Source organism: Bos mutus, chromosome 15 (genome assembly GCF_027580195.1).
Source record: "Bos mutus isolate GX-2022 chromosome 15, NWIPB_WYAK_1.1, whole genome shotgun sequence".
Classification (NCBI taxonomy): Eukaryota; Metazoa; Chordata; class Mammalia; order Artiodactyla; family Bovidae; genus Bos; species Bos mutus.
Genome location: NC_091631.1, coordinates 50,632,634 through 50,655,129, shown reverse-complemented (window position 1 = coordinate 50,655,129; position 22,496 = coordinate 50,632,634). Strand labels below are relative to the sequence as shown.

The 22,496-nt window shown below is 42.1% G+C and overlaps 1 protein-coding gene across 2 annotated transcripts; it reads right to left on the bottom strand.

Moving 5' to 3' along the window:
* Positions 1-1,808: 1,808 nt before the first annotated feature.
* On the bottom strand, positions 1,809-15,976 carry IFT46 (intraflagellar transport 46). 2 transcript variants are annotated; one of them, XM_005897144.2, is made up of 12 exons: positions 15,818-15,976; positions 14,790-14,886; positions 14,077-14,156; positions 10,781-10,911; positions 9,171-9,245; positions 8,921-9,014; positions 8,393-8,521; positions 7,201-7,322; positions 6,769-6,835; positions 3,364-3,424; positions 2,997-3,082; positions 1,809-2,292 (listed from the first exon to the last, which is right to left on the bottom strand). In XM_005897144.2, the coding sequence occupies exons 3-12, from the start codon at positions 14,119-14,121 to the stop codon at positions 2,197-2,199; spliced, it is 906 nt and encodes a 301-aa protein (XP_005897206.1). In that variant the 5' UTR covers positions 14,122-14,156; positions 14,790-14,886; positions 15,818-15,976; the 3' UTR covers positions 1,809-2,196. The 2 variants fall into 2 exon arrangements, with proteins under 2 accessions (XP_005897206.1, XP_070240232.1); XM_070384131.1 differs by having other exon boundaries at positions 14,790-15,003; positions 15,818-15,967.
* Positions 15,977-22,496: the final 6,520 nt, after the last annotated feature.

Sequence of the window (22,496 nt, the reverse complement as noted above, 5' to 3'; positions counted from 1 at the left end):
CCTTGTTATTGATTTCTAACTGCTCTTCGTGGTGGTCTGAGAAAGCACTTTGTGTGCTGTCTACCTTTTACAACCTGTTGAGAATTTGTGCCCTAACACATGTTCCATCCTGGAACATGTCCCACGTGCACTTAGGTGCATTCTCTGCTGTTGGCTAGAGTTCTGTTTATGTCTATTAGAACTAGTTGGTTTATTGTGCAGTTCAGGCTATTTCCTTACTTATCTTCAGTCTGGGTGTTCTATCCCTTATTGAGAGTGTCTTGCTATTATTGTAAAACTCTTTCTCCCTTCAGTTGTCAACTTCACCTCATATATTCTTAGAGTCTGTTATTAGGTGTGTAAATGTTTATAATTGTATCTTCTTGCTGTATTGTATGTTCCTACTTTATTTCATGGATGTGGTATTTCCTCATCTCTCTTTGACAGTGGTTCTCAAATTTGTCTGCATATTGAAATAATCTGAGGCGCTTAAAAAAGGCTGTGATTTTATTAGTCTGGTGTATTGTCTGGGAGAGGAAACTTCTCTTTAGAAGATCTCCAGTTGATTCTAATATGCAACCAAATTTAAGAACTACTTCTCTATGAATATAATAATTAAAAAAATTTAGTTTCTCTGATTTCCTTTGCTATATTTTGGCCTCTTTCTGGGTTTCTTCAAATGCCTAGAGACTGTACATTCCTGTTTAAGAATGAGCGCTGCAAGCATGCCTCTGTGTATACACACAGACACATATATACACACAAGGGGAGGCACCCCAGCACTGAACATAAGTTGATGGGTAGGTAGGGGGACCGAGACATTTGCTTAGATTACCCCATCAATATCTTTAGGTCTTTTCTCTTAGGCTGCTTGGGACTCTTCCAATATCCTGCTTTGGAGGGATAAGCCTGGAAGAGGGCTGAGAGCGTCACCACTCATTCCTCTATTTTATCCTCTTATTTTAAACGTGGCCCCTTATTCCTGTCCTCAGAGTTGCTTAATATTCTCATGGCCATTATCCACCCAGCTGCTCAAGCCCAAAAACTTGCAAGTCGTCCTTGATTTCTTCTCTTCCATGCCCCACATCCACTCTATCACCAAGTTCTGTTGGTTCCACCTCTGCTGGTTATCTCTCTGTTTTCTTACCCCACACCCTCCCTTCTGTACTCTATGCTGACCAGTTTTCCAGATTCCCTTGCCAGCTGTTAATTTCTGCCAGTGGGAAGCACTTGGCAAAGCAGGAGAGGGTGGGAGAAAGGAGGGTGGCTGTGTCCTGGGAAGAGGGGCTGTGGGCCTGCTCGGCAGTCCTGACCCCAGTGGCAACTCTCATTTCCAACCCCCGCAGTGCATGCTAAACCCTTGTTCCTTCAGCACCCTCCATTCTCCCTTTTGTTTCTTCAGGCACTTTTGTAACCAGTTGCCCGTGTTTACCATCCTTTGTTAGGATTTGTCTTCCTGAGTAGAATTTAGCTGATATAACCTTCAGAAAACTTCCCCAATCTGTCCACCTCTACCACTGCCACCCTACTCCAAGACCCCATCCTCTTTCACCTGGGTGGCTGCAGTAGCTAGGCTCCCTGAGACCACAGCTGGACAGTCTGGGGCCAGACAGGCAGGCAGCACTACTTGGTGGGAGACTCCCAGGAAAAATAGGTTCTGGGAGAAAAATGTTTGCCCTCTACTGCCAACCCTGAAGGATTGGGGTTTGATTTTATTTCTGAAGGTGGATTTGCTTAAACTGCAAGTCACTGAATGCCTCTAGGCCGAGTTTCTCATCTCTGCCTACGGTCAGTCTGCCTTCTCTCTTCTGTGTTAAAGGACAGCAGGGTAACCTGAAAGATAAGAGCATTTTATTTGTAAAACCTTTGCCAATTGACTTTGAGCATGAAAGAAAATAATCCTATTGCTATCTCAAAAAGAACATCTTTTCAGCCTTCCTCCCATCCTGAGCATCCTGGGGCCCCAGGAATTCCAGTGCTTCTAGCTCAAATCCCCACAGTGGTGTCAATGCGTACTTCCCGTGTGAAGGAGCCCTGAAACAGGCACTAGCCATTTGATGACCGCGAGCAGTGCTCTCTGGCAGAAACCGTAGTAGCACGTGCGCCATGCCCGAGTCAGTGTGAGGCAGGCAAGGCTGCCAGGAGGCTGACGCTGACCCCTCCTCAGCTGGGGCAGAGGAGCTGGCGCAGCCGTGAAGCAGCCACATGGGAGGTGTCTCAGCTGAAGGTTAACGTCTCGGCATCTCCAGCCTGGGAGTTGGAATTGGATGGAGGGGTGAATGCTGTCTTGCCTTCAGCTAGAGCTTTAAAATGCTGTGAGGAGAAAGGAGAAGGAATATGGAGGATTTGGGGATATGCTAGTTATGACACTTTATTAAGAACTAACCTCTGCATAGGGCTTCCCAGGTGACTCTAGTGGTAAAGAACCTGCCTGCCAATGCAGGAGATGTAAGAGACATGGGTTTGATCCCTGGGTCGGGAAGATCCCCTGGAAGAGGGCATAGCAACCCATCTAGTATTCTTGCCTGGAGAACCCCATAGCCAGAGGAGCCTTGTGGGCTACAGTCCATGGGGTCGCAAAGAGCTGGACACAACTAAAGCAACTTAGCACATACAACCTCTTTACAACTCTTTAAGCTCCATTCTTCTCCCAATTCTACTTCTAAAACAATTCCTTGGTATTGTCTTTGAAAAGTAGCTAGAAATGTGCCCTGCCTCCTTCAAACATGAACCCCCTTTTTCCTGTGCTTCCTGCTTCCATTCATTAGGCCACTTAATTCTGTAAGACTGAGTGTCCACTGTAGATCCTCACCTACCCTAAGGCCCACATGGGTTCTATTTCCCCTTCCTTTACAAGCCCCATCCCTGCCTGCTTCACAGTTCCCTCCGTTACGGGGAGGGCAATGATAACTCCAGGCAGAGACCTCCTCCATTGTCACAGGCAGAATCACAGCAGGTTGAGGACACTGGCGGCAGCAGTCACTACAGCTGAAGTCAATCTCTAGTGCTGGTCTTACCTGTGAGTTCTTGAATTCCGAGTAGAGGGAAAAGAGCAGATGGAGGGACTGAATTCGACTCTTGTAGACAGGGATGTCTAGGATAGCTGAAATCGAGAACTCCCATGAGCAGAAACAAAAATCTGGGAATATGGGGCATTTCTGTTTAGGTGGCTAGTCTCTTCCCAGATGGAATGTGTTACTGTAACTCTAGGGGTTAAATACCCAGCAGGTAGTCACAAAAACCCAAACACCACCCTCAAGTGCTGCCAAACAGCATAACTGGCTTAAAGAAAAGGCTGTAATTCAGAGTAAAAAAGCCTTTTCAACAGCCCACAGTGAATTTATCCAAAGACGGGGCGGCCAAGAAAGGGACGGGAGGGCTTACCACAGATCATATCAATGTACTCTGCCAGGCTGCAATCAATCTCTGCTGTGGGCAGGCTCACCTAGGAGAGGCACAGGACAGACCCAAATCAAAGGCTGACATTTCAGCGGTCCTAGCATCATTCCCTTTATCTGAAGGAAAAGAGCTCCGAGCATAAGGGGTGTGATGGGCTGAATTGTGTCCTCCTCAAATTTATATGCTAAAGTCTTGACCCCAAGTGTGTCAGGTGGTATATTTGGAGATACTGTCATAAAAGAGATGAGTTAAAATGAGGCCATTAGGATGAGCCCTAATCCAGAGCAACTGGAACCCTTATAAAAGGAAATCAGGACACAGACACACAGAGAGGAAGGCCACATGGAGACACAGGGAGGAGACGGCCAAGGGGAGAGGCTCTGGAAGAACTCAGCGCTGTGGACAGTTTGATGTCCAACTTCCAGTGGTGTGAAAAAATAAATTTCTTTTGCTTAAGCCACCCAGTCTGTGGTACTGTGTTACGGCAGCCTGAGCAATAATACAATTTTTTTTTTTTCCTGATCAGTAAAATGGAATTGGTTATACTCATTAACCACTGAAATAGCAGAAGATATAATAGGGCTAAAATATTTTATAAGTAAAATACACTGCCATGCAGTCTTCCTGTATTTGTGAAGAAGAAACTGGACCCAGGTTATGGGCAAGTATTTATAGTTACTTGGAGTTACAAGGCCTAATGGTCCTTGGACACCACAGGAACAGAAAAAGTGACATGATATCTCAGATGACAGGCTCCAGATCAAAACCAGTTCATACTGTACGTTTAAAAACCATTAGCATCTTAAAAACTTTTTGTTCTCTTTTTATAAAAATCAGGGTGTAATTTTATAAAAATCAGCTTCTGCAATTTCCTTTTTCCAACATATAATTGATACTTCTCTGTATCAGAGCAAAATAAGGCCAAATGATTCCTCAGGTGAGTATTTCACTGACTGGATGTACCACAATCTATCTATTCAGTTCCCTAGTCAGACATTTTTTCCTCAGCTACAGCTTTAAAATGCTGTGATAAAAGAGATTGTTTTCAAATTCTTTGCTTTTTTACAGTAATTTCTCAATAAACATATACCCCCCCAAAACTGTCTTCATTAGCTTACATTTTAGTAGAGAGAAACAAAAAACAAAATAAAGTATATAATATGTCAGAAGGTAAGTACTATGGAGAAAAAGCAGGTAAAGAGCTTGGGGAACATGGGGTAGCAGTTTTAAATACCATGACCAGGAAGGATCTGTTACCATCTTTGCTCAATTTTCTTGATATGTAAGAGCTCTTTGGGCTTCCCTGGTGGCTCCGCGGTAAAGAATCTGCCTGCGATGCAGAAGCCTCAGGAGACGCAGGTTCGATCTCTTAGCACACATGCAAAAGCTCTTTGCTTGGATAGTAATGTTGTCACATATATATGTAAGTAACTTCTTGATCCATCACTTGTTTTTTCAGCCATGCCATTCAGGAGCTTAGTTTCTGGGACAGGGATTGAACCTGGCCTTTGGGAGTGAAAGTGTGAAGCCCTAACCACTGGACAGCCAGGGAGTTCCCAGTCCATCATATTTTAAACTTTGTTTATGGTAACTATTAGAATTTTTTATTTGTATGAGTCTATAAACTGTCACATTTTCCACATGACTTTTAAGATTCTTATTACACAAAGAAATACTTCACCATCCCAACAGTAGTAAGTATTGGGTTGGCCAAAAGATTTGTTTGGGTTTTCCCATAACATCATACAGGAAAACCCGAACAAACCTTTTGGACAACTGAATATTTCTCCTATATAAAAAAAATGGTACTTGTAATAGCTTTATTTTTACTTCATTGTTTAACTCATTTGGAATTCACGTATGCATATGGTTGGGGCTTTCCTGGTGGCTCAGTGGTAAAGAATCTGCCTGCAATGCAGAGACTCAGGTTCAATCCCTGGGTCGGGAAGATCCCCTGGAGGAGAGCATGGCAAGCCACTCTAGTACTCTTGCCTGGAGAATCCCCACGGACAGAGGACCCTGGCGGGCTACAGTCCATGAGGTCTCACGGAGTCTCACACAACTAAAGCAACTAAGCAGCGGCAGCAGCATGCATATGGCTGAGGCATAGATCTATTTTTCTCAAGTGACTGGTCAGTAATCTCATCACAACCCATTCTACCTGTAATCATTTAACCATCTTTCTTGGGCATGCTTGATGGTCCAGTGGTTAAAATTCTGTTTCTACTGCAGGGGGTGTGGGTTTGATCCCTGGTGGGGGAACTAAGGTCTTCATGCTGTGAGGCATGGCCAAAAAAAAGAGTAAAATAACCATCTTTCTTATACAGCAAATTTCCACATTTATGTGGGTTTTTTCTGCGTTGTCTATGTGCTGCTGATCTAGCTCTATTCCTAACCAGAACATTATTATTTACTATAGCTCTATAATTTTCTACTGTCTGATAGGGCAAATCCTCCATCATTTTTTCCCTGAAATTTTATTTAGACTTGAAAGTTGACTCTCTCAGATAACCTTTGTTACAAACATTTCAATTTCTAAAAAACAATGCAGTTGAAATCCGAACTGCAAGGGCAGCCCACTGCATGGCACACTGGGGCAAGTGCCGGTGCCTCCCAGGAGCGTGGTTTGACTCCTCATTCACTGCGACCTAGTGCTGCCCTCCACTCAAGGTGTATAATTTGCTTCGAAAAGGTCTTGACAGTTTATGAAATATATTCCTGGGCACTTTTTAAAAATTTAGGATCATTAGGAATGGGACATCAGCTACTCAAAACAGGACATATGCCTCTGTGGAAAGGGTAAGTCCACAGTGGTAATACTTTAGGTACATACATTCACCAAAAGTTACGTGTTCAAAGCAATAGTATAATAATATTACAGAGTAATTTATAACAGCTCAAATCTGTAAACTACTCAATGGCTATCACAGAATGGATAAATAAATTGTCCTATATTCAAACAATGGAATACCATAATTAGAATAAATGTATAACCACAATCTAAGAAGCAATATGGATAAATCTCTACATGGATGAACAATACAGATAAGCAATAAACAAGACACAAAGGAACATGATTAGATTTAGATAAAATACAAAACAGGCAAACCTAATCTGTGCTGTTAGAAGTCAGGATGGTAGTTAAGTTGGGAGATAGAAGCCTGAGGGGGCTTCCAGGATGCCAGCAGTGTTCTGGTTTTTTTGATCTGATGTGTTGGCTACACAAAGGTATTTGGTTGGTGAAAATTGATCAACACTTAACGTGTTTGTTTCCAATTTTATATTATACATAAATTTAAAAGTTAATGATAATAGTAATACAAGAAGAGAGAAACTATGGTCCCTAGAATGAATGCCACACTTTCTAAGCTCCTGCTACCTTCCACTCACCTTTCCCAAAAGTTCTTCAAACTCTGGAGACCACTCCTGCATCAATGTGTCAATATCGGGCATAGGCCTAGAATTATAGCAGCAAGGGTGAACAGAAAACATGGGCTGGTATCAGCAATCTTTGCATCATGATATTCTAGGCTGAAGGGAGGTTCTCAGCCTGGGCACATTAGGATTTCAAGAGAACACAGACTGAGTGGGCCACACTTACCCAAGACCTAGGGTTTGGAGAAGCTGGCTAAGTAAAAATACCAGGTAAACCATAATCTTTATGTCTGCAATCTTAGCCAGTAGCGGCCAGGATCCATAGGTCCTGACGTTGATATATTTCAAATATGTCCCAATCTTGGCACCTCCTCCTCAGAAGCAATGACTTCCTAGGTGGTGAAGATTACCATGGGTTACTATGGTGAAGAATGTGCTATTTCTTACCTGGTATAGTGCACAGTTGCAGGGGGCTTGGAACGGTGTAACTCAGAGATGCTCTCAATCCATGTGTCAATGGCTTTGGGATTCTTTTCTGCATCTTCCAGGCTCTTTACTTTCATATGTTGCTAGAAAAACAACAGGAAAGCCAGACTGACGGCAATGAAGTAGCTCCCTTGTCTTCACAGAGAAGCTCATCATATGCTGCTATTTCATATTCGAGGTAACTGATGAAAAGGGAAGCTTGCCAGTAGCCAAATGAAGATTATAGAAAACCCTGTTAAAGTCTTCTGGAGCCAGGGGAAAGGGGCAAGTCAACAGGATAGGAATGATCACAATGAGAGACCATTTAAACCTAGTAGGATGGCTAGAATAAAAAAGACAATACCAAGTGTTGATGAGGATGTGGAGAAATTGGAACTCTCATTCATTGCTGATGGGACTATAAATTGATTCAACCACTTTGGAAAAGAGTTTAGCAGTTCCTCAAAATATTAAATAGTTTCCATATGGACCAGTAACCCTACTTTTACCTATACCCAAGACAAATAACAATATATGTCCGTGCAAAAACATGTACCTGTTCCTAGAAGCAGAAGTGGGATTAACAGGTAAATGCATAGATACAGTGTGATATATCCATACAGTGGAGCATTATTCAGCCATAAAAAAGGGAATGCGTAGTGACCAGGGTTTAGGAGCAGGGGGAATGAGGAGAGGAGTGACTACTAATGGGTATAGGGTTTCTTTCTGTTTGTTTTTGTTTCTGTGTTTTGGCTGCACTGAGTAGCTTATAGAATTGTAGTTCTCTGATCAGGGATTGAACCGGGCCCACAGCAGTGCTGAGCCCTAACCACCTAGTGGGGTAATTCCCCACTAGGGAATTACCAAGGGGTTTCTTTTTGGAATATGAAAATGTTCTTAAATAATGGTGATGGTTGCATTAGCTCCGTGAATATACTAAAAATCACTGAACTAAAATAAATAAATAAAAATAAAAATCACTGAACTGTACAATTTTAAAAGGTGAATTTCACAATAATTACATTATGTTTTAATACAACTGTTATCTAAAAAATAGGGCTGGTTGAAATCATAGCCATCCCTTTTACAGGGAGTAAGTCGACTGTTAAAATATTAGCGAGGCTTCTACTCTCAGCCCCCTTGAGCTGGGGCCTGTGCTAGGCCAGTAGCTTACTGTGATGTTGTGCTGTTTGGAATTCTCTGTTAACCACAGTGAGAGCACTGTAGGGTCTGACTGCTTTGTTGAAGGCTCATCCAATACCAATAGGCCAAGGTTGTCAGGCTTTCCATCAGGACGTGGAACCTGGAAAGGAGAAAGGTAAGAACATGAAAAGGCACACTTGTTTTCAAGAAGCTAAGGAAGAACTTTTCTGGTCATCACTATTACTAGTATTAAAAAGCATGCCTATATATCATGCTGTACCAAAATACTATCTAGAAAAAAAATACATGACCTTAAATATAAAGCTGAAGTTATGGATAATTAGGAGGCAAATATACGACAAATTTTTAACACATAATGAGATAATTATTTACCTATTAGCAATGAGTATAATTTCGAGTTGAGAGCAAGTTAAGAATTCCAGTGAAATGAAGAATATATACTAAGGTAGTTATTGTTAGTCAAGGAAATTAGTTTAACTGTTAGAGTAATAGAGGGGTTAGAAGAAACACCTAAGGAGTCATTTTAGGACGTTCTGACCTTTAAGAATGCATCAATATCCCCAACCGCTGGGATGAAATCAGGAATGAAAGGCTTCAGTTTGTGGTCCAGGTCAATCAACTGTGGTGTATACCTAGGAGATATTGCCATGAGAAGGTGGAGACCGTCAGTGAAACTTATTTTATTATTCAGAATGAAAAAAACCTAAGGGGAATGGTCATGTTTCAGATAAGAGGAAGGCAAGGGCAAGGCAGGGCTAGGGGTTGTGGTGGGAGGTCCTAGTACTCACCTGCTGATGTACTGGAAGAGCTCCTTAACCTCAGCAGAAACTGGCAAATGCTCATAGTCTGCAGGATCGTACGCCCTGGGGAAAGGAAACCACGGCTCAAGGTGGCCAGAGAAGAGTGGGGGTTGCTGAGTCCTGGTTCAGCACAGAGCATGTGACTCTAAACCTAGTTTCTGCTCCACCCACATCTGCCTCTTCTGAGTGGCTTGCAAGGCAACTTTAAAACTGATTATAATCAGCTCTCAGTTATCTCTGACAATGAAGAAAAACAGGTACAGAAAATCCAAAACATAATCTTGAAAAATTTTAGAGTGTAGCAGAAATTGTTTTCCTTTTTTCTTTTTAAATGAAGGGGATAAAGAGAAAAGATAGAATGAGATCTTAATTTCTGACATGAAAATGGTTTGTCTCAAGAAAAAGGAGTTTTTACAAAGATGTTTTTCAGTGTTATTTGTAAAAGTAAAAAATTGGAAACAAATAAAATGTCTAACGCTTGAGAGATAGGTCAAGCTGGACACTGCAGTTATTGAAAGGTACTTGCATTAATACATGAAATGTATACAGTTAAAAGAAATAGTAGAGTGCATATTAATGACTATAATTAAGTAAAATGTAATGAATTGATAGGGCTTCCCAGATGGCTCAATGGGAAAGAATCCACCTGCCAATGCAGGAGATGCAGGTTCGATCCCTGGGTTGAGAAGATCCCCTAGGGAAGGAAATGGCAACCCACCCCAGTGTTCTTTCCTGGAAAATCCTATGGACAGAGGAGCCTGGAGTCCGTGGGGTCACAAAAGAGTTGGACGTGAATGAGTGACTAAACAACCATGAATTGACAAAGTATATAAGTGACTTGGAAAGTGATTTAAGGTTCTTCTGGGGAGAGTTGCTTAAGAAAAAAACTAAATAGATTACTTAAAGTTTACCTTTCCCCAGATTATAATTTATGGAAGCAGGATCATGAGGTAAACTGCAAAGCATGAAAAGTCAGGCTGCTATTAAACACTTGCCTAATTTACTTAGTGTCTACCTGCATGTGAATAATTAAAATGTAACTATTTTTATTTTTATTAAACTACTTCATTGAATAAGTGGTGCATGCACATGATAGGAAATAAAAGGTACAAAATGTATACAGTGGAAAGTTATGCTCCCCTCCCAAGAGTAATCAGTATTATGAGTTCCTAGTGTTGCCTATGTAGTATGTAGTATCTGTTTGATACACATGCTAGCACAACACAAAGACTTCTATACCTTTTTAAAATGTAACAATGTCCCTTGAAGATTGTTCTTTACCACCACATAATTATCTTCTCTTCCCTAAAATGTGAACTCCCTGGAGTCAGAGACCATCAGATAAATTGACTCAGCAAATCCTCATGAAATCCCTGAGCCCACAGATGTTTCAAACAGTGCAAGTGACATCATAGTGACATCACAGGACTCAGGCAGTGGAGCCAGAGAAGAAGGAACACTCATTATGTTGGGTTTCTGAGCATCTGATAACCCTAGAGAAGATCAAAAGAGCTGCTAGAAGTTCACTTCTCACTGACATCCTCCTGTCCAGTGTTTGGAAGGAAGAGTTTCCTCCTTTGCGAGGGTGCTCTCCTTACCCTTCCAAAGGGGCCCCATGCTCTTCATCATCATCATCAGAATCAGTTTCAGATGAGTCATCATCGTCGTCATCATCATCGTTCTCACTAAAGCCCCGCTGAGGCGTCAGCTGTGAGGTCTTCTTCTTCTCCTGAGACAAAGCAGGGTAGGCATAGAAAGCTCCCGGTTAGGAGAAATTGGGGAGAAGGAAATTGCAACCCACTCCAGTATTCTTGCCCGGAAAATCCCATTGACAGAGGAGCCTGGTGGGCTACAGTCCACAGGGTCACAAGAGGCAGACACGACTTGCTGACTAAACCACCACCACCAGCAGTGTACTTTTGCCCAGTTCTCACCTAGCGCTGTAACAAGAACCCTCCCACTTGGCACCAATTCACTGGAAAGAGAAGGAAGCCCTCCCCAGAAGGGCCCCAAGAACCTTCTTCGCTCCTTCTTAGCTACTGAGTCCCCACTTTCTATAACCATAGTCATCTGTGTGTGGCTTGGGTATACTTTATTCAGTACATCTCTCTTTTACCTCTCACTTAGGAGATCCTGAGAACTCTGCATAAACTTTATCCAGTCAGCTTCAGCTCTAAAACTGAGGGACTTCTGAAGAAGAACGCACTTCTTCTGAAGAAGAACTCTAAATAGTTATTTTGGGAGGAAATAGGGGGAAGATGAAGTGGGGAAGACACATTTTAGGGGATCTTAATACTCACAAAGATCACAGGGAGGAAACCTAGTATTTAATTTGCAAGACTGCCCAGGGGAAGCTGCTTATAACCAAGGAAGAAAAATCGTACTCAACCCTGTGCCTGGATTCTGTCCAGCAGTTCCAGAGACTGTGCATTTTCCTTTGCATTCAATGGGTATCTGACCTACTCATGGTCTCCCTTCCTTCCCCAACAAGTTAAATAAAATAACTGTACCTTATATCTCAAGATAGTCATGTATGGATGTGAGAGTTGGACTACAAAGAAAGCTGCTTTCTTTAAAGAATTGATGCTTTTGAACTGTGGTGTTGGAGAAGACTCTTGAGAGTCCCTTGGACTGCAAGGAGATCAAATCAGTCAGTCCTAAAGGAAATCATCCTGAATATTCATTGGAAGGACTGATGCTGAAGCTGAAACTCCAATACGTTGGCCACCTGATGTGAAGATCTGACTCACTGGAAAAGACCCTGATGCAGGGAAAGACTGAAGGCAGGAGAAGGGGATGACAGAGGATGAGATGGTTGTGTGGCATCACTGACTCGATGGACATGAGTTTGAGCAAGCTTTGGGAGTTTGTGATGGACAGGGAAGCCTGGTGTGCTGCAGTCCATGAGAAGGGGTCTGGTGGTGCTTGGGCTTGCCAGGGCAGTTGGGATGGGGGTCCCTGTCTTTGCCTCTAGGGCCTGGAGCCTGTGGTATGCCTTCACTTAGGATCTGAAAGGTGGCCAACTGGCCCCCTTTAAAAATGGGTTTTCAAGCTCAGTTTCCATATGGCTTATACTGAGGTTAAGAGATATTTGGTTCTAGTTTTAAAAATTATTTAACAATTCTTTTAAAGTGGCTTCTGACATATAAAACTGTGACATATTATAGGACATCTTAAAAAAAAAAAACTTTTGGTTACATTTTCCTCTAAGCATAACACAGATTTATTATACATCAACAAAAATGTATTTTTATTTTATTTTATTTTTAAACTTTACATAATTGTATTAGTTTTGCCAAATATCAAAATGAATCCGCCACAGGTATACATGTGGACAAAAATGTATTTTAACTAATATGTAACATATGGTATAGATGACAGTTGCAGAAATTGTCTTACTGGTATACAGTTGGTAAGGATCTCCCATAGTGTTCTTTACTAATTCAAAATCTGCCCAAATTATTCTTGGGTCACATGGGAAGCAGTCTGGCAAGGGAAGATTTTTAAGAATATTGTCAGCTTAAAGATTATTCAAAAGTGGATCCTTTTTACTGATTCTGGGTGTATATTAAATTGGAAAGATAAATGAGCCTTTAATATTGACTGTATCATGTGAAGATGAAAAATTCAGGATGAATACACAAAATTAGGAGGTCAATTTAGGAAAATTGTTCACTTTTGTCTGCTTCTTCAAAGTAGTGCTTTGCAAAATCTCTGACCTAAGGCAGAAGACTTTATATACCAGACAAAAGGCCAAAAAATTACTTTGTAGGTGAGATGTCAAACAGCACATAGTCACAAAGCAGAGCTATTTCAAAACATTACATTTTAGACTTCCTACGAAATCCCTCTCTCTCACTGTAGCTTTCTGCATTACTTCGAATATTCTCCTTCACTTGAGTCCTCAAAACTCCTATTCTTGGAGGATAATTAAAGCATAGGCATTGGACAATGTGCTAAGGCTAACCACAAGGGCTATTAGGCAGTGCACATGTGCAAATTTAAGGCCCCGTCCATCTAGAGCGGAGAAGGCAATGGCAACCCACTCCAGTATTCTTGCCTGGCAAATCCCATGGACGGAGGAGCCTGGTGGGCTGCAGTCCATGGGGTCGCTAGGAGTTGGACACGACTGAGCGACTTCCCTTTCACTTTTCACTTTCATGCATTGGAGAAGGCAATGGCAACCCACTCCAGTGTTCTTGCCTGGAGAATCCCAGGGATGGGGGAGCCTGGTGGGCTGCTGTCTCTGGGGTCGCACATAGTCGGACATGACTGAAGCGACTTAGCAGCAATAGCAGCCATCTAGAGCTGTAGGCATTTTCTCATCTCTCTTTCAGAAATGGTGATTCTCTTGGTTCATAAAATAACAATAAGTGACATCTGGGCCTTAAGACTTCAAAATTAAAGTCTCTCTTTCACAAAATACTGGCAGTATCACAAGTGTTGACAATGAACAAAGGCCAGGACCAGTCATTTCAAACTTGCTTTATCATAAGAATTATTTGCAGTGCTTGCTCAAATATATTTACATTTTCAGGTTTTTATCTTCAAGAATCCAATTAGGTAGTGCTGGGTGGGGACCGGTCATTTTTTTTTTTTTTTTTTTCCGTAAGTACCCCAGTTGATTAAAATGACCAGAAAAGTTTCAGAAACCCCGGACTGTGTTATATGAAATTTCTTGCCAAAAAGTCAGCTATAACAATAATCTTTATTCCTGAAGGAGAATCACAGTCTTAAGGCTCTTGGCCATTGACTGTTCTCCATGAGCTTAAAGACACCTAACCAGTAGTGGTGAGTATTCAAGAAATGTTTGCTACTGAACTCGTGTCACTTTAAATTAGCTACAAAATACACAAAGCAGCAATTTCACAAGAAGTTGTGGATTATACTGCACCTTGTTATTTTCATCTTCATACTCATCACTGCTGTTATCAGCCATAGTCTTGTTAGAAAGATGCGAGGAACAAGGAACTCCTTAGAAGAAAAGTTTTCCCATTAGGTTTTTGTTAAAATGATTTTTAAAGACAGATATATTTCATTTATAATATTTTATGCTCTAACCATTTTATGGAACAGGATTGATAAGAATAGCTAACTGAAAGATAGGAAACTGAATTCTAGCATGGCTCTGTCAATTCAAGATACACTTACTAAGTATTATTATGCTTAAGGCATTGGGTTAGACATTATATTAATACTAACTGATTATCTGCCATTACACAAATAGCATAAAATCTGCCCTTAGTTTATTGTTGAAATAAAGTCAGTAACGAGTGAAGCAAAAGGAGTGCTGGATTTATAGTCAGAAGACTCAGTTTAAAGGACAACTCTATCACGTGGACAAAACGATTCAACCTCTCTGGGTGTCAGTAGTCCCACCTCTCAATGGGGTCAGTAATATTTGTCACTCAGGATTGTTGCAAGGATCAATCAAAAAAACTTTATGTGGAAGGATAGGACCTAGGTCCTGGTATACAATAGTCACCAATATGAATCTGAATCAGGTTTTTACTTTACAAATTTTGGTTTATTTTTAATAACCAGTGATTTACAATTGCAAAACAAAAAACAACCATTTCTCTTCTTTCCTCTTAATGCCTCTCTTACCTTTGTGTTTCGTGGTTGGAGTATAAATACTTGCAACCTCTTCAGAGTCGTTAATCTCTAGACGCTCATCATACGTCTGGTTTTCAACAATCTTGGTCTAAGCAAAAGGAAGTATGACTACATAGCTTCTATCACGGGACATTAAGCAGTCTTTGGAGAGGTGGATTCCAAACCAGCAATGGTTCCTCTTCCTTACCCAAGACATCAGTTTTACCTGAAACGTTTACCCCCCAGGTGGCTTAGACGATAAAGAATCTGCCTGCCAATGAAGGAGACACAGGTTCGATCCTGGGTCAGGAAGCTCCCCTAGAGGAAGGCATGGCAACCCACTCCAGTATTCTTGCCTGGAGAATCCCATGGACAGAAAAGCCAGGCGGGCTACAGTCCATGGGGTCGCAAAGAGTCGGACACGAGTGAGCGACTAACACTTCCACTTCACCCCCCACTCAAAGTTTCCTTCAGGCTTCTTGGCCCCAGGTCACACAGTTAAGTCATTTTGCTGCAGCTCTTATTTAGGGACTGCTGGCAGGCTGCCTGGGGAACCAGGGAATCGAGGAGAGAAACGACAGCCAGTGTCTGCAGCAGGTACCCAAAGCTGCTAAGATACGCGCGCGAGGGCAATACAGCATCCCTCTGTAGATAATGGCTCTCTCCTCGGGTTCGGTCAGTGTCCCAGTGCTGCCAGCGTTTCTCAGGGGAGGCTGTGGAGGTTCTAGAAAAAGTTCTGTCTCTCGGGTTACCTGGCGGGGTGGGGGAGGGGCGTTCCGCAAAGCGAGGGTAAACTCGGCTCTTGGTCCCATCCAATAATCCTGAAAGCCATCACCCTTATCCCCACCATCCCACCCTCGTCTTGTAGGTCTGATCCCACTTAAGTTTGTCGGGGGGTAAATGAAACAAAGATTGGCGACGGCGTGAAGGAAGAGGGGAGAGAATATTTGTCAAGAAGACGGGAAAAGGTTTAAGAGGTTGGGAAGAGGGAACGGGAGTCCTTCCTATTCCTCTTGGGAGGGAGAAAGAGTACGAATTACCTGTAGCCCCTCTGAATCCGTCTCGTCTATATGGAAAGAACCCCAGCCTAGGACTGGGGTTTCACTCCAATCTGAGGCCTGGCCACTTCTACTTAGAAGACAGCCACGGCTTCTACACGGATCAACTAGCCTGTTATCAGTTGCTAAGGTAAAAAAAAAAGGAAAAATCGCGAGACTTTCCTCCACTCTCGTGAGATCCTCTCCACTCCAGCGCGTTACGTCTCTTCCAGCGAAGGCTCAAAGGAATCAGATCCAGAGGGGCTCGGATCCTGTTTGGCTAGTTTCAAGAAATACGTCTGTGGCGGCATCTAGCGTCGGGGAGCGGCAAAGCTGACGGCTGAATTTCGGTTCGTCTAGAGAGAAGGCAATGGCATCCCACTCCAGTACTCTTGCCTGGAAAATCCCATGGACCGGGGAGCCTGGTAGGCTGCAGTCCATGGGGTCGCGAAGAGTCGGACACGACTGAGCGAATTCACTTTCACTTTTCACTTTCCTGCATTGGAGAAGGAAATGGCAACCCACTCCAGTGTTCTTGCCTGGAGAATCCCAGGGACAGGGGAGCCTGCTGGGCTGCCGACTATGGGGTCGCACAGAGTCGGACACGACTGAAACGACTTAGCAGCAGAGTTAGCCTTCCCATACGGAAATAAGGTGTGTATTTTCTTCCCAGATCAAGGATCACTGGGCTGCAATTCCTGCTAAATCAGTCCAGACAGACTTTAGGCAAACTCGGAAGTTTGCTTAAATTCCCACACTTTGTACGACCTTTTATAGCCTTTATATTACATTATTGGAGAAGGAAATGGCAACCCACTCAAGTGTTCTTGCCTGGAGAATCCCAGGGACGGGGGAGCCTGGTGGGCTGCCGTCTATGGGGTAGCACAGAGTCAGACCCCACTGAAGTGACTTAGCAGCAGCATTACATTATAGTCCTTTCTTACCCTCCATTGTTTCCCATTGCATTGGATATACTTACAGTACTAACAAATTATTATTTATCTGAGATTAAAATTTAACTAATTCTATTGCATTTTTATCTCAAGAAGACTGGACTTCATTAGGGCAGGGTCTGTGTCCAATTATTTTTTAAGCTTTTCATAGCATCAGTGCATTGCTTAGATTCAGTTTAGTCAGTTCAGTAGCTCAGCGGTGTCCGACTCTTGGCCACCCCATGAACCACAGCAAGCCAGGCCTCCCTGTCCATCACCAACTCCTGGAGTTTACCTAAACCCATGTCCATTGAGTCGGTGATGCCATCCAACCATCTCATCCTCTGTCGTCCCCTTTTCCTCCTGCCCTTAATCTTTCCCAGCATCAGGGTCTTTTTCAGTGAGTCAGCTCTTCGCATCAGGTGGCCAAAGTATTGGAGTTTCAGCTTTAGCATCAGTCCTTCCAATGAACACCCAGGACTGATCTCCTTTAGGATGGACTGGTTGGATCTCCTTTCAGTCCAAGGGACTCTCAAGAGTTTTCTCCAACACCACAGTTCAAAAGCATCAATTCTTCGGCACTCAGCTTTCCTTATAGTCCAACTCTCACATCCATACATGCTGCTGCTGCTAAGTCGCTTCAGTCATGTCCGACTCTGTGCGACCCCATAGATGGCAGCTCACCAGGCTCCACCGTCTCTGGGATTCTCCAGGCAAGAACACTGGAGTGGGTTGCCATTTCCTTCTCCAATGCATGAAAGTGAAAAGTGAAAGGGAAGTCGCTCAGTCGTGTCCGACTCTTCGCAACCCCTTGGAGTCCAGCCTACCAGGCTCCTCCGTCCATGGGATTTCCAGGCAAGTATACTGGAGTGGGTTGCCATTGCCTTCTCCCATTCATACATGACTACTGGAAAAACCATAGCCTTGACTAAACAGACCTTTGTTGACACAGTAATGTCTCAGCTATTTAATATGCTCCCTAGCTTGGTCATAACTTTTCTTTCAAGGAGTCACTTCATTCAGTTCACTCACTCAGTCGTGTCCAACTCTTTGCGACCCTATGAATTGCAGCACGCCAGGCCTCCCTGTCCATCACCAAATCCCAGAGTTCACCCAAACCCATGCCCATGTCCATCAAGTCGATGATGCCATCCAGCCATCTCATCTTCTGTCGTCCCCTTCTCCTCCTGCCCCCAATCCCTCCCAGCATCAGAGTCTTTTCCAATGAGTCAACTCTTCGCATGAGGTGGCCAAAGTATTGGAGTTTCAGCTTTAGCATCAGTCCTTCCAAAGAAATCCCAGGGCTGATCTCCTTTAGAATGGACTGGCTGTATCTCCTTGCACTCCAGGGGACTCTCAAGAGTCTTCTCCAACACCACAGTCCAAAAGCATAAATTCTTCGGCGCGAAGCTTTCTTCACAGTCCAACTCTCACATCCATACATGACCACAGGAAAAACCATAGCCTTGACTTAGATGGACCTTTGTTGGCAAAGTAATGTCTCTGCTTTTGAATATGCTATCTAGGTTGCACATAACTTTCCTTCCAAGGAGTAAGCGTCTTTTAATTTCATGGCTGCAATCACCATCTGTAGTGATTTTGGAGCCCCAAAAAATAAAGTCTGACACTGTTTCCACTGTTTCCCCATCTATTTCCCATGAAGTGATGGGACCAGATGCCATGATCTTAGTTTTCTGAATGTTGAGCTTTAAACCAACTTTTTCACTCTGCTCTTTCACTTTCATCAAGAAGCTTTTTAGTTCCTCTTCACTTTCTGCCATAAGGGTGTTGTCATCTGCATATCTGAAGTTATTGATATGTCTCCTGGCAATCTTGATTCCAGCTTGTGCTTCTTCCAGCCCAGCGTTTCTCATGATGTACTCTGCATATAAGTTAAATAAGTGTCTTTTAATTTCATGGCTGCAGTCACCATCTGCAGTGATTTTGGAGCCCCAAAAAATAAAGTCAGCCACTGTTTCCCCTGTTTCCCCATCTATTTGCCATGAAGTGATGGGACCTGATGCCATGATCTTAGTTTTCTGAATGTTGAGCTTTAAGCCAACTTTTTCACTCTCCTCTTTCACTTTCATCAAGAGGCTCTTTAGTTCTTCTTCACTTTCTGCCATAAGGGTGGTGTCATCTGCATATCTGGGTTATTGATATTTCTCCTGGCAATCTTGATTCCAGCTTGTGCTTCATCTAACTGGGCATTTTGCATGATGTACTCTGCACATAAGTTAAATAAGCAGGGTGACATTTTACAGTCTTGACGTACTCCTTTTCCTATTTGGAACTAGTCTGTTGTTCCATGTCCAGTTCTAACTCTTGCTTCCTGACCTGCATACAGGTTTCTCAAGAGGCAGGTCAGGTGGTCTGGTATTCCCATCTCCTTCAGAATTTCCTACAGTTTATTGTGATCCACACAGTCAAAGGCTTTGGCATAGTCAATAAAGCAGGAACATCTAATCAAAAAAGATGTTTTTCTGTAACTCTCTTGCTTTTTTGATTAGGTTCTTTCAAAATGCTCATTGAGTGGATGAATGAAGGAATGAGTGAATGAAAATGTAAGGAACAAGTATTTAAAAATTACAGACATAGTTAATTTGGGGAGTCAGAGGGAGAGAAACAAAATAAAAGAATTTTGGAAATTTGTTCATGAAAACCTGCCAGAGGAAAGCAAAAAGTTATTTTCCTTTGAAAAGGAAAACCAGAGACACCTCTTCTGAGACACTTCTGGTTAAAAAGGGAACTACAAAACAAAAAAAATATTTTGTCGTGTTATGGCTAACAATAATGGGTATGTATTGTTGGGCACTTAATATATAGGAACACTTAGAGTAGATAATTTTATTTATTAAGATGTTCTCTAACTTCATAACTTTATGAGGTGTTACTGTCAATATATAAATTAGGTAATTGACGTTTAGGAGAATTAAAAAAACTTGCCTGAAGTCACCCAGGCAGTAAGGGTGAAAATGGGTCAGTCTAATTCCCAAGTCTCTGCTTTTAATCATCATGACATAGTGCCTCTGAGGTTCTCTTCGGAAGGATGCTTACACAGGTGCTTCTATTCTGCAGTTTCAGCTAATTTCATATTTTCAAAGAACCAGCATCTATTGATTTTTGTGAATGTCAGCAGTCTATATTAAAGGCCCCTGGAAGTTGCCATTTAAAGCAATAATTCTAGGCAGAATTTTTACTTTTTTAAATTAAGAATTTGTTCACCTTTTTAGACTCACAGACAAAGAGAAAAGACTTGTGGTTGCCAAGGGGAAGGAGGGTGGAGAAGGGATGAATTGGGAGTCTGGGATTAGCAGATGCAAACTATTATATATAGAATGGAGAAATAGCAAAGTATACTCTGTAACACAGGGACCTATATTCAATGTCCTATAATAAACCATAATGGAAAAGAATATGAAAAAGAGTATATAAGCATATCTGTGTCATTTTGTTGTACACCAGAAATTAAAACAACATTGTCTATCAACTATATTTCAATAAAATAAAATAAAATATTTTTAAAGAATGTGCTCATCTTTAAAAGAAATTTTGTGCTTTTAACTAAAGATTACTGTTTGATATAGTTTTCATTCCAATCCCAGAGAAAGGCAATGCCAAAGAATGCTCAAACTACTGCACAACTGCACTCATCTCACACCCTGGTAAAGTAAAGCTCAGAATTCTCCAAGCCAGGCTTCAGCAATACGTGAACCGTGAACTTCCAGATGTTCAAGCTCGTTTTAGAAAAGGCAGAGGAACCAGAGATCAAATGCCAACATCCTCTGGATCATTGAAGAAGGAAGAGAGTTCCAGAAAAAGATCTATTTCTGCTTTATTGACTGTGCCAAAACCTTTGACTGTGTGGATCACAATAAACTGTGGAAAATTCTGAAAGACATGGGAATACCAGACCACCTGACCTGCCTCTTGAGAAACCTGTATGCAGGTCAGGAAGCAAGAGTTAGAACTGGACATGGAACAACAGACTAGTTCCAAATAGGAAAAGGAGTACGTCAAGACTGTATAATGTCACCCTGCTTATTTAATTTATGTGCAGAGTACATCATGCAAAATGCCCAGTTAGATGAAGCACAAGCTGGAATCAAGATTGCTGGGAGAAATATCAATAACCCAGATATGCAGATGACACCACCATTATGGCAGAAAGTGAAGAAGAACTAAAGAGCCTCTTGATGAAAGTGAAAGAGGAGAGTGAAAAAGTTGGCTTAAAGCTCAACATTCAGAAAACTAAGATCATGGCATCAGGTCCCATCACTTTATGGCAAATAGATGTGGAAGCAGTGGCTGACTTTATTTTTTGGGGCTCCAAAATCACTGCAGATGGTGATTGCAGCCATGAAATTAAAAGACACTTACTCTTTGGAGGAAAGTTATGACCAACGTAGACAGCATATTCAAAAGCAGAGACATTACTTTGTCAACAAAGGTCTGTCTAGTCAAGGCTATGGTTTTTCCAGGGGTCATGTATGGATGTGAGAGTTGGACTGTGAAGAAAGCTGAGCGCCGAAGAATTTATGCTTTTGAACTGTGGTGTTGGAGAAGACTCTTGAGAGTCCCTTGGACTGCAAGGAGATCCAACCAGTCCATCCTTAAGGAGATCAGTTCTGGGTGTTCATTGGAAGGACTGATGTTGAAGCTGAAACTCCAATACTTAGGCCACCTGACGCGAAGAGCTGACTCATTTGAAAAGACCTTGAAAAAAAAAAAAAAAAAAAAAAAAGAAAAGACCTTGATGCTGGGAAAGATTGAGGGTAGGAGGAGAAGGGGATGACAGAGGATGAGATGGTTGGATGGCATTACCAAGTCAATGGACATGGGTTTGGGTAAACTCCAGGAGTTGGTGATGGACAAGGAGGCCTGGTGTACTGCGGTTCATGGGGTCTCAAAGAGTTGGCCACGACTGAGTGACTGAACTGAACTGAACTGATATACCCTTCCAGACATTTAAAGTTGAAAAGTTTTTGTTTTATTAAGATTCTTCTAGAAAGCCATTGGAAATGAAATTGAAATAAATAAGAGTGAGAATTCGAAAATGCAGTATTCAAGGGTGCAGGCTGTGAAGATGAGCACCCTTCATTGGAATCCTGGCTTGGCTACTTTCTAGTCCTGAGACCTGTGGTAAAATGTACCTTTCTGTACCTTGGTTTCCCCACTTGCAAAAGGGAGGCATTAAATGGTACATATCTCAGAGAAATCTTGTGAGGATTAAGTGAGATAATCTGTGTGAAGATTTTGAAGTAAGCCTGGTACATTGTAACTGTTCAATAAACATTAAGGAATACACAGGAGATACAGAGAGGCAGTGTGACATAACGAGAAAAACTGAGTTTGAATCCTGGCTCTACCACTTGCTGGCTGTATTAATTGGGACAGATGCTTAACTTCTTTGATCCTCAGCGTCCTTATCGGGATTGTTGTTTACAAGGGTTAGAGATAATGTGTGTAAAGTATCTGATACAAAATAAATACCCAATAAAATTATTGTAGCAATAATGAATAAAGAGTTAAGCTACTAACATGGGGTAAAATAATACAGGGAAGAACCCCTGAATCACCTATAATGTGTAAAGTGTGACATTTGTCAGGGAAAAACACCAATACAATCAGAAGGCCAGATTTGAATAATTTCTTTTATAGAACTAGAACTTTAGATAGTTTCTTAAACTTATCATTTTCTTCATTTACAAAATGGACATAAGTACAGTAACTGCCCTGCTTTCTACACA

Bases quoted from the DNA above. Each gene is read 5' to 3' on its own strand.
- IFT46 (XM_005897144.2), bottom strand. From the start codon at position 14,121: ATGGCTGATAACAGCAGTGATGAGTATGAAGATGAAAATAACAAG. The intron at 3,425-6,768 runs GTGAGTGGAAGG...TGCCTCTCCTAG, and splicing joins TTGAAGAACTTTTGGGAAAG to GTGAGCCTGCCCACAGCAGA. The intron at 2,293-2,996 runs GTAAGACCAGCA...TTCTCCTCACAG, and splicing joins CGGAATTCAAGAACTCACAG to CATTTTAAAGCTCTAGCTGA.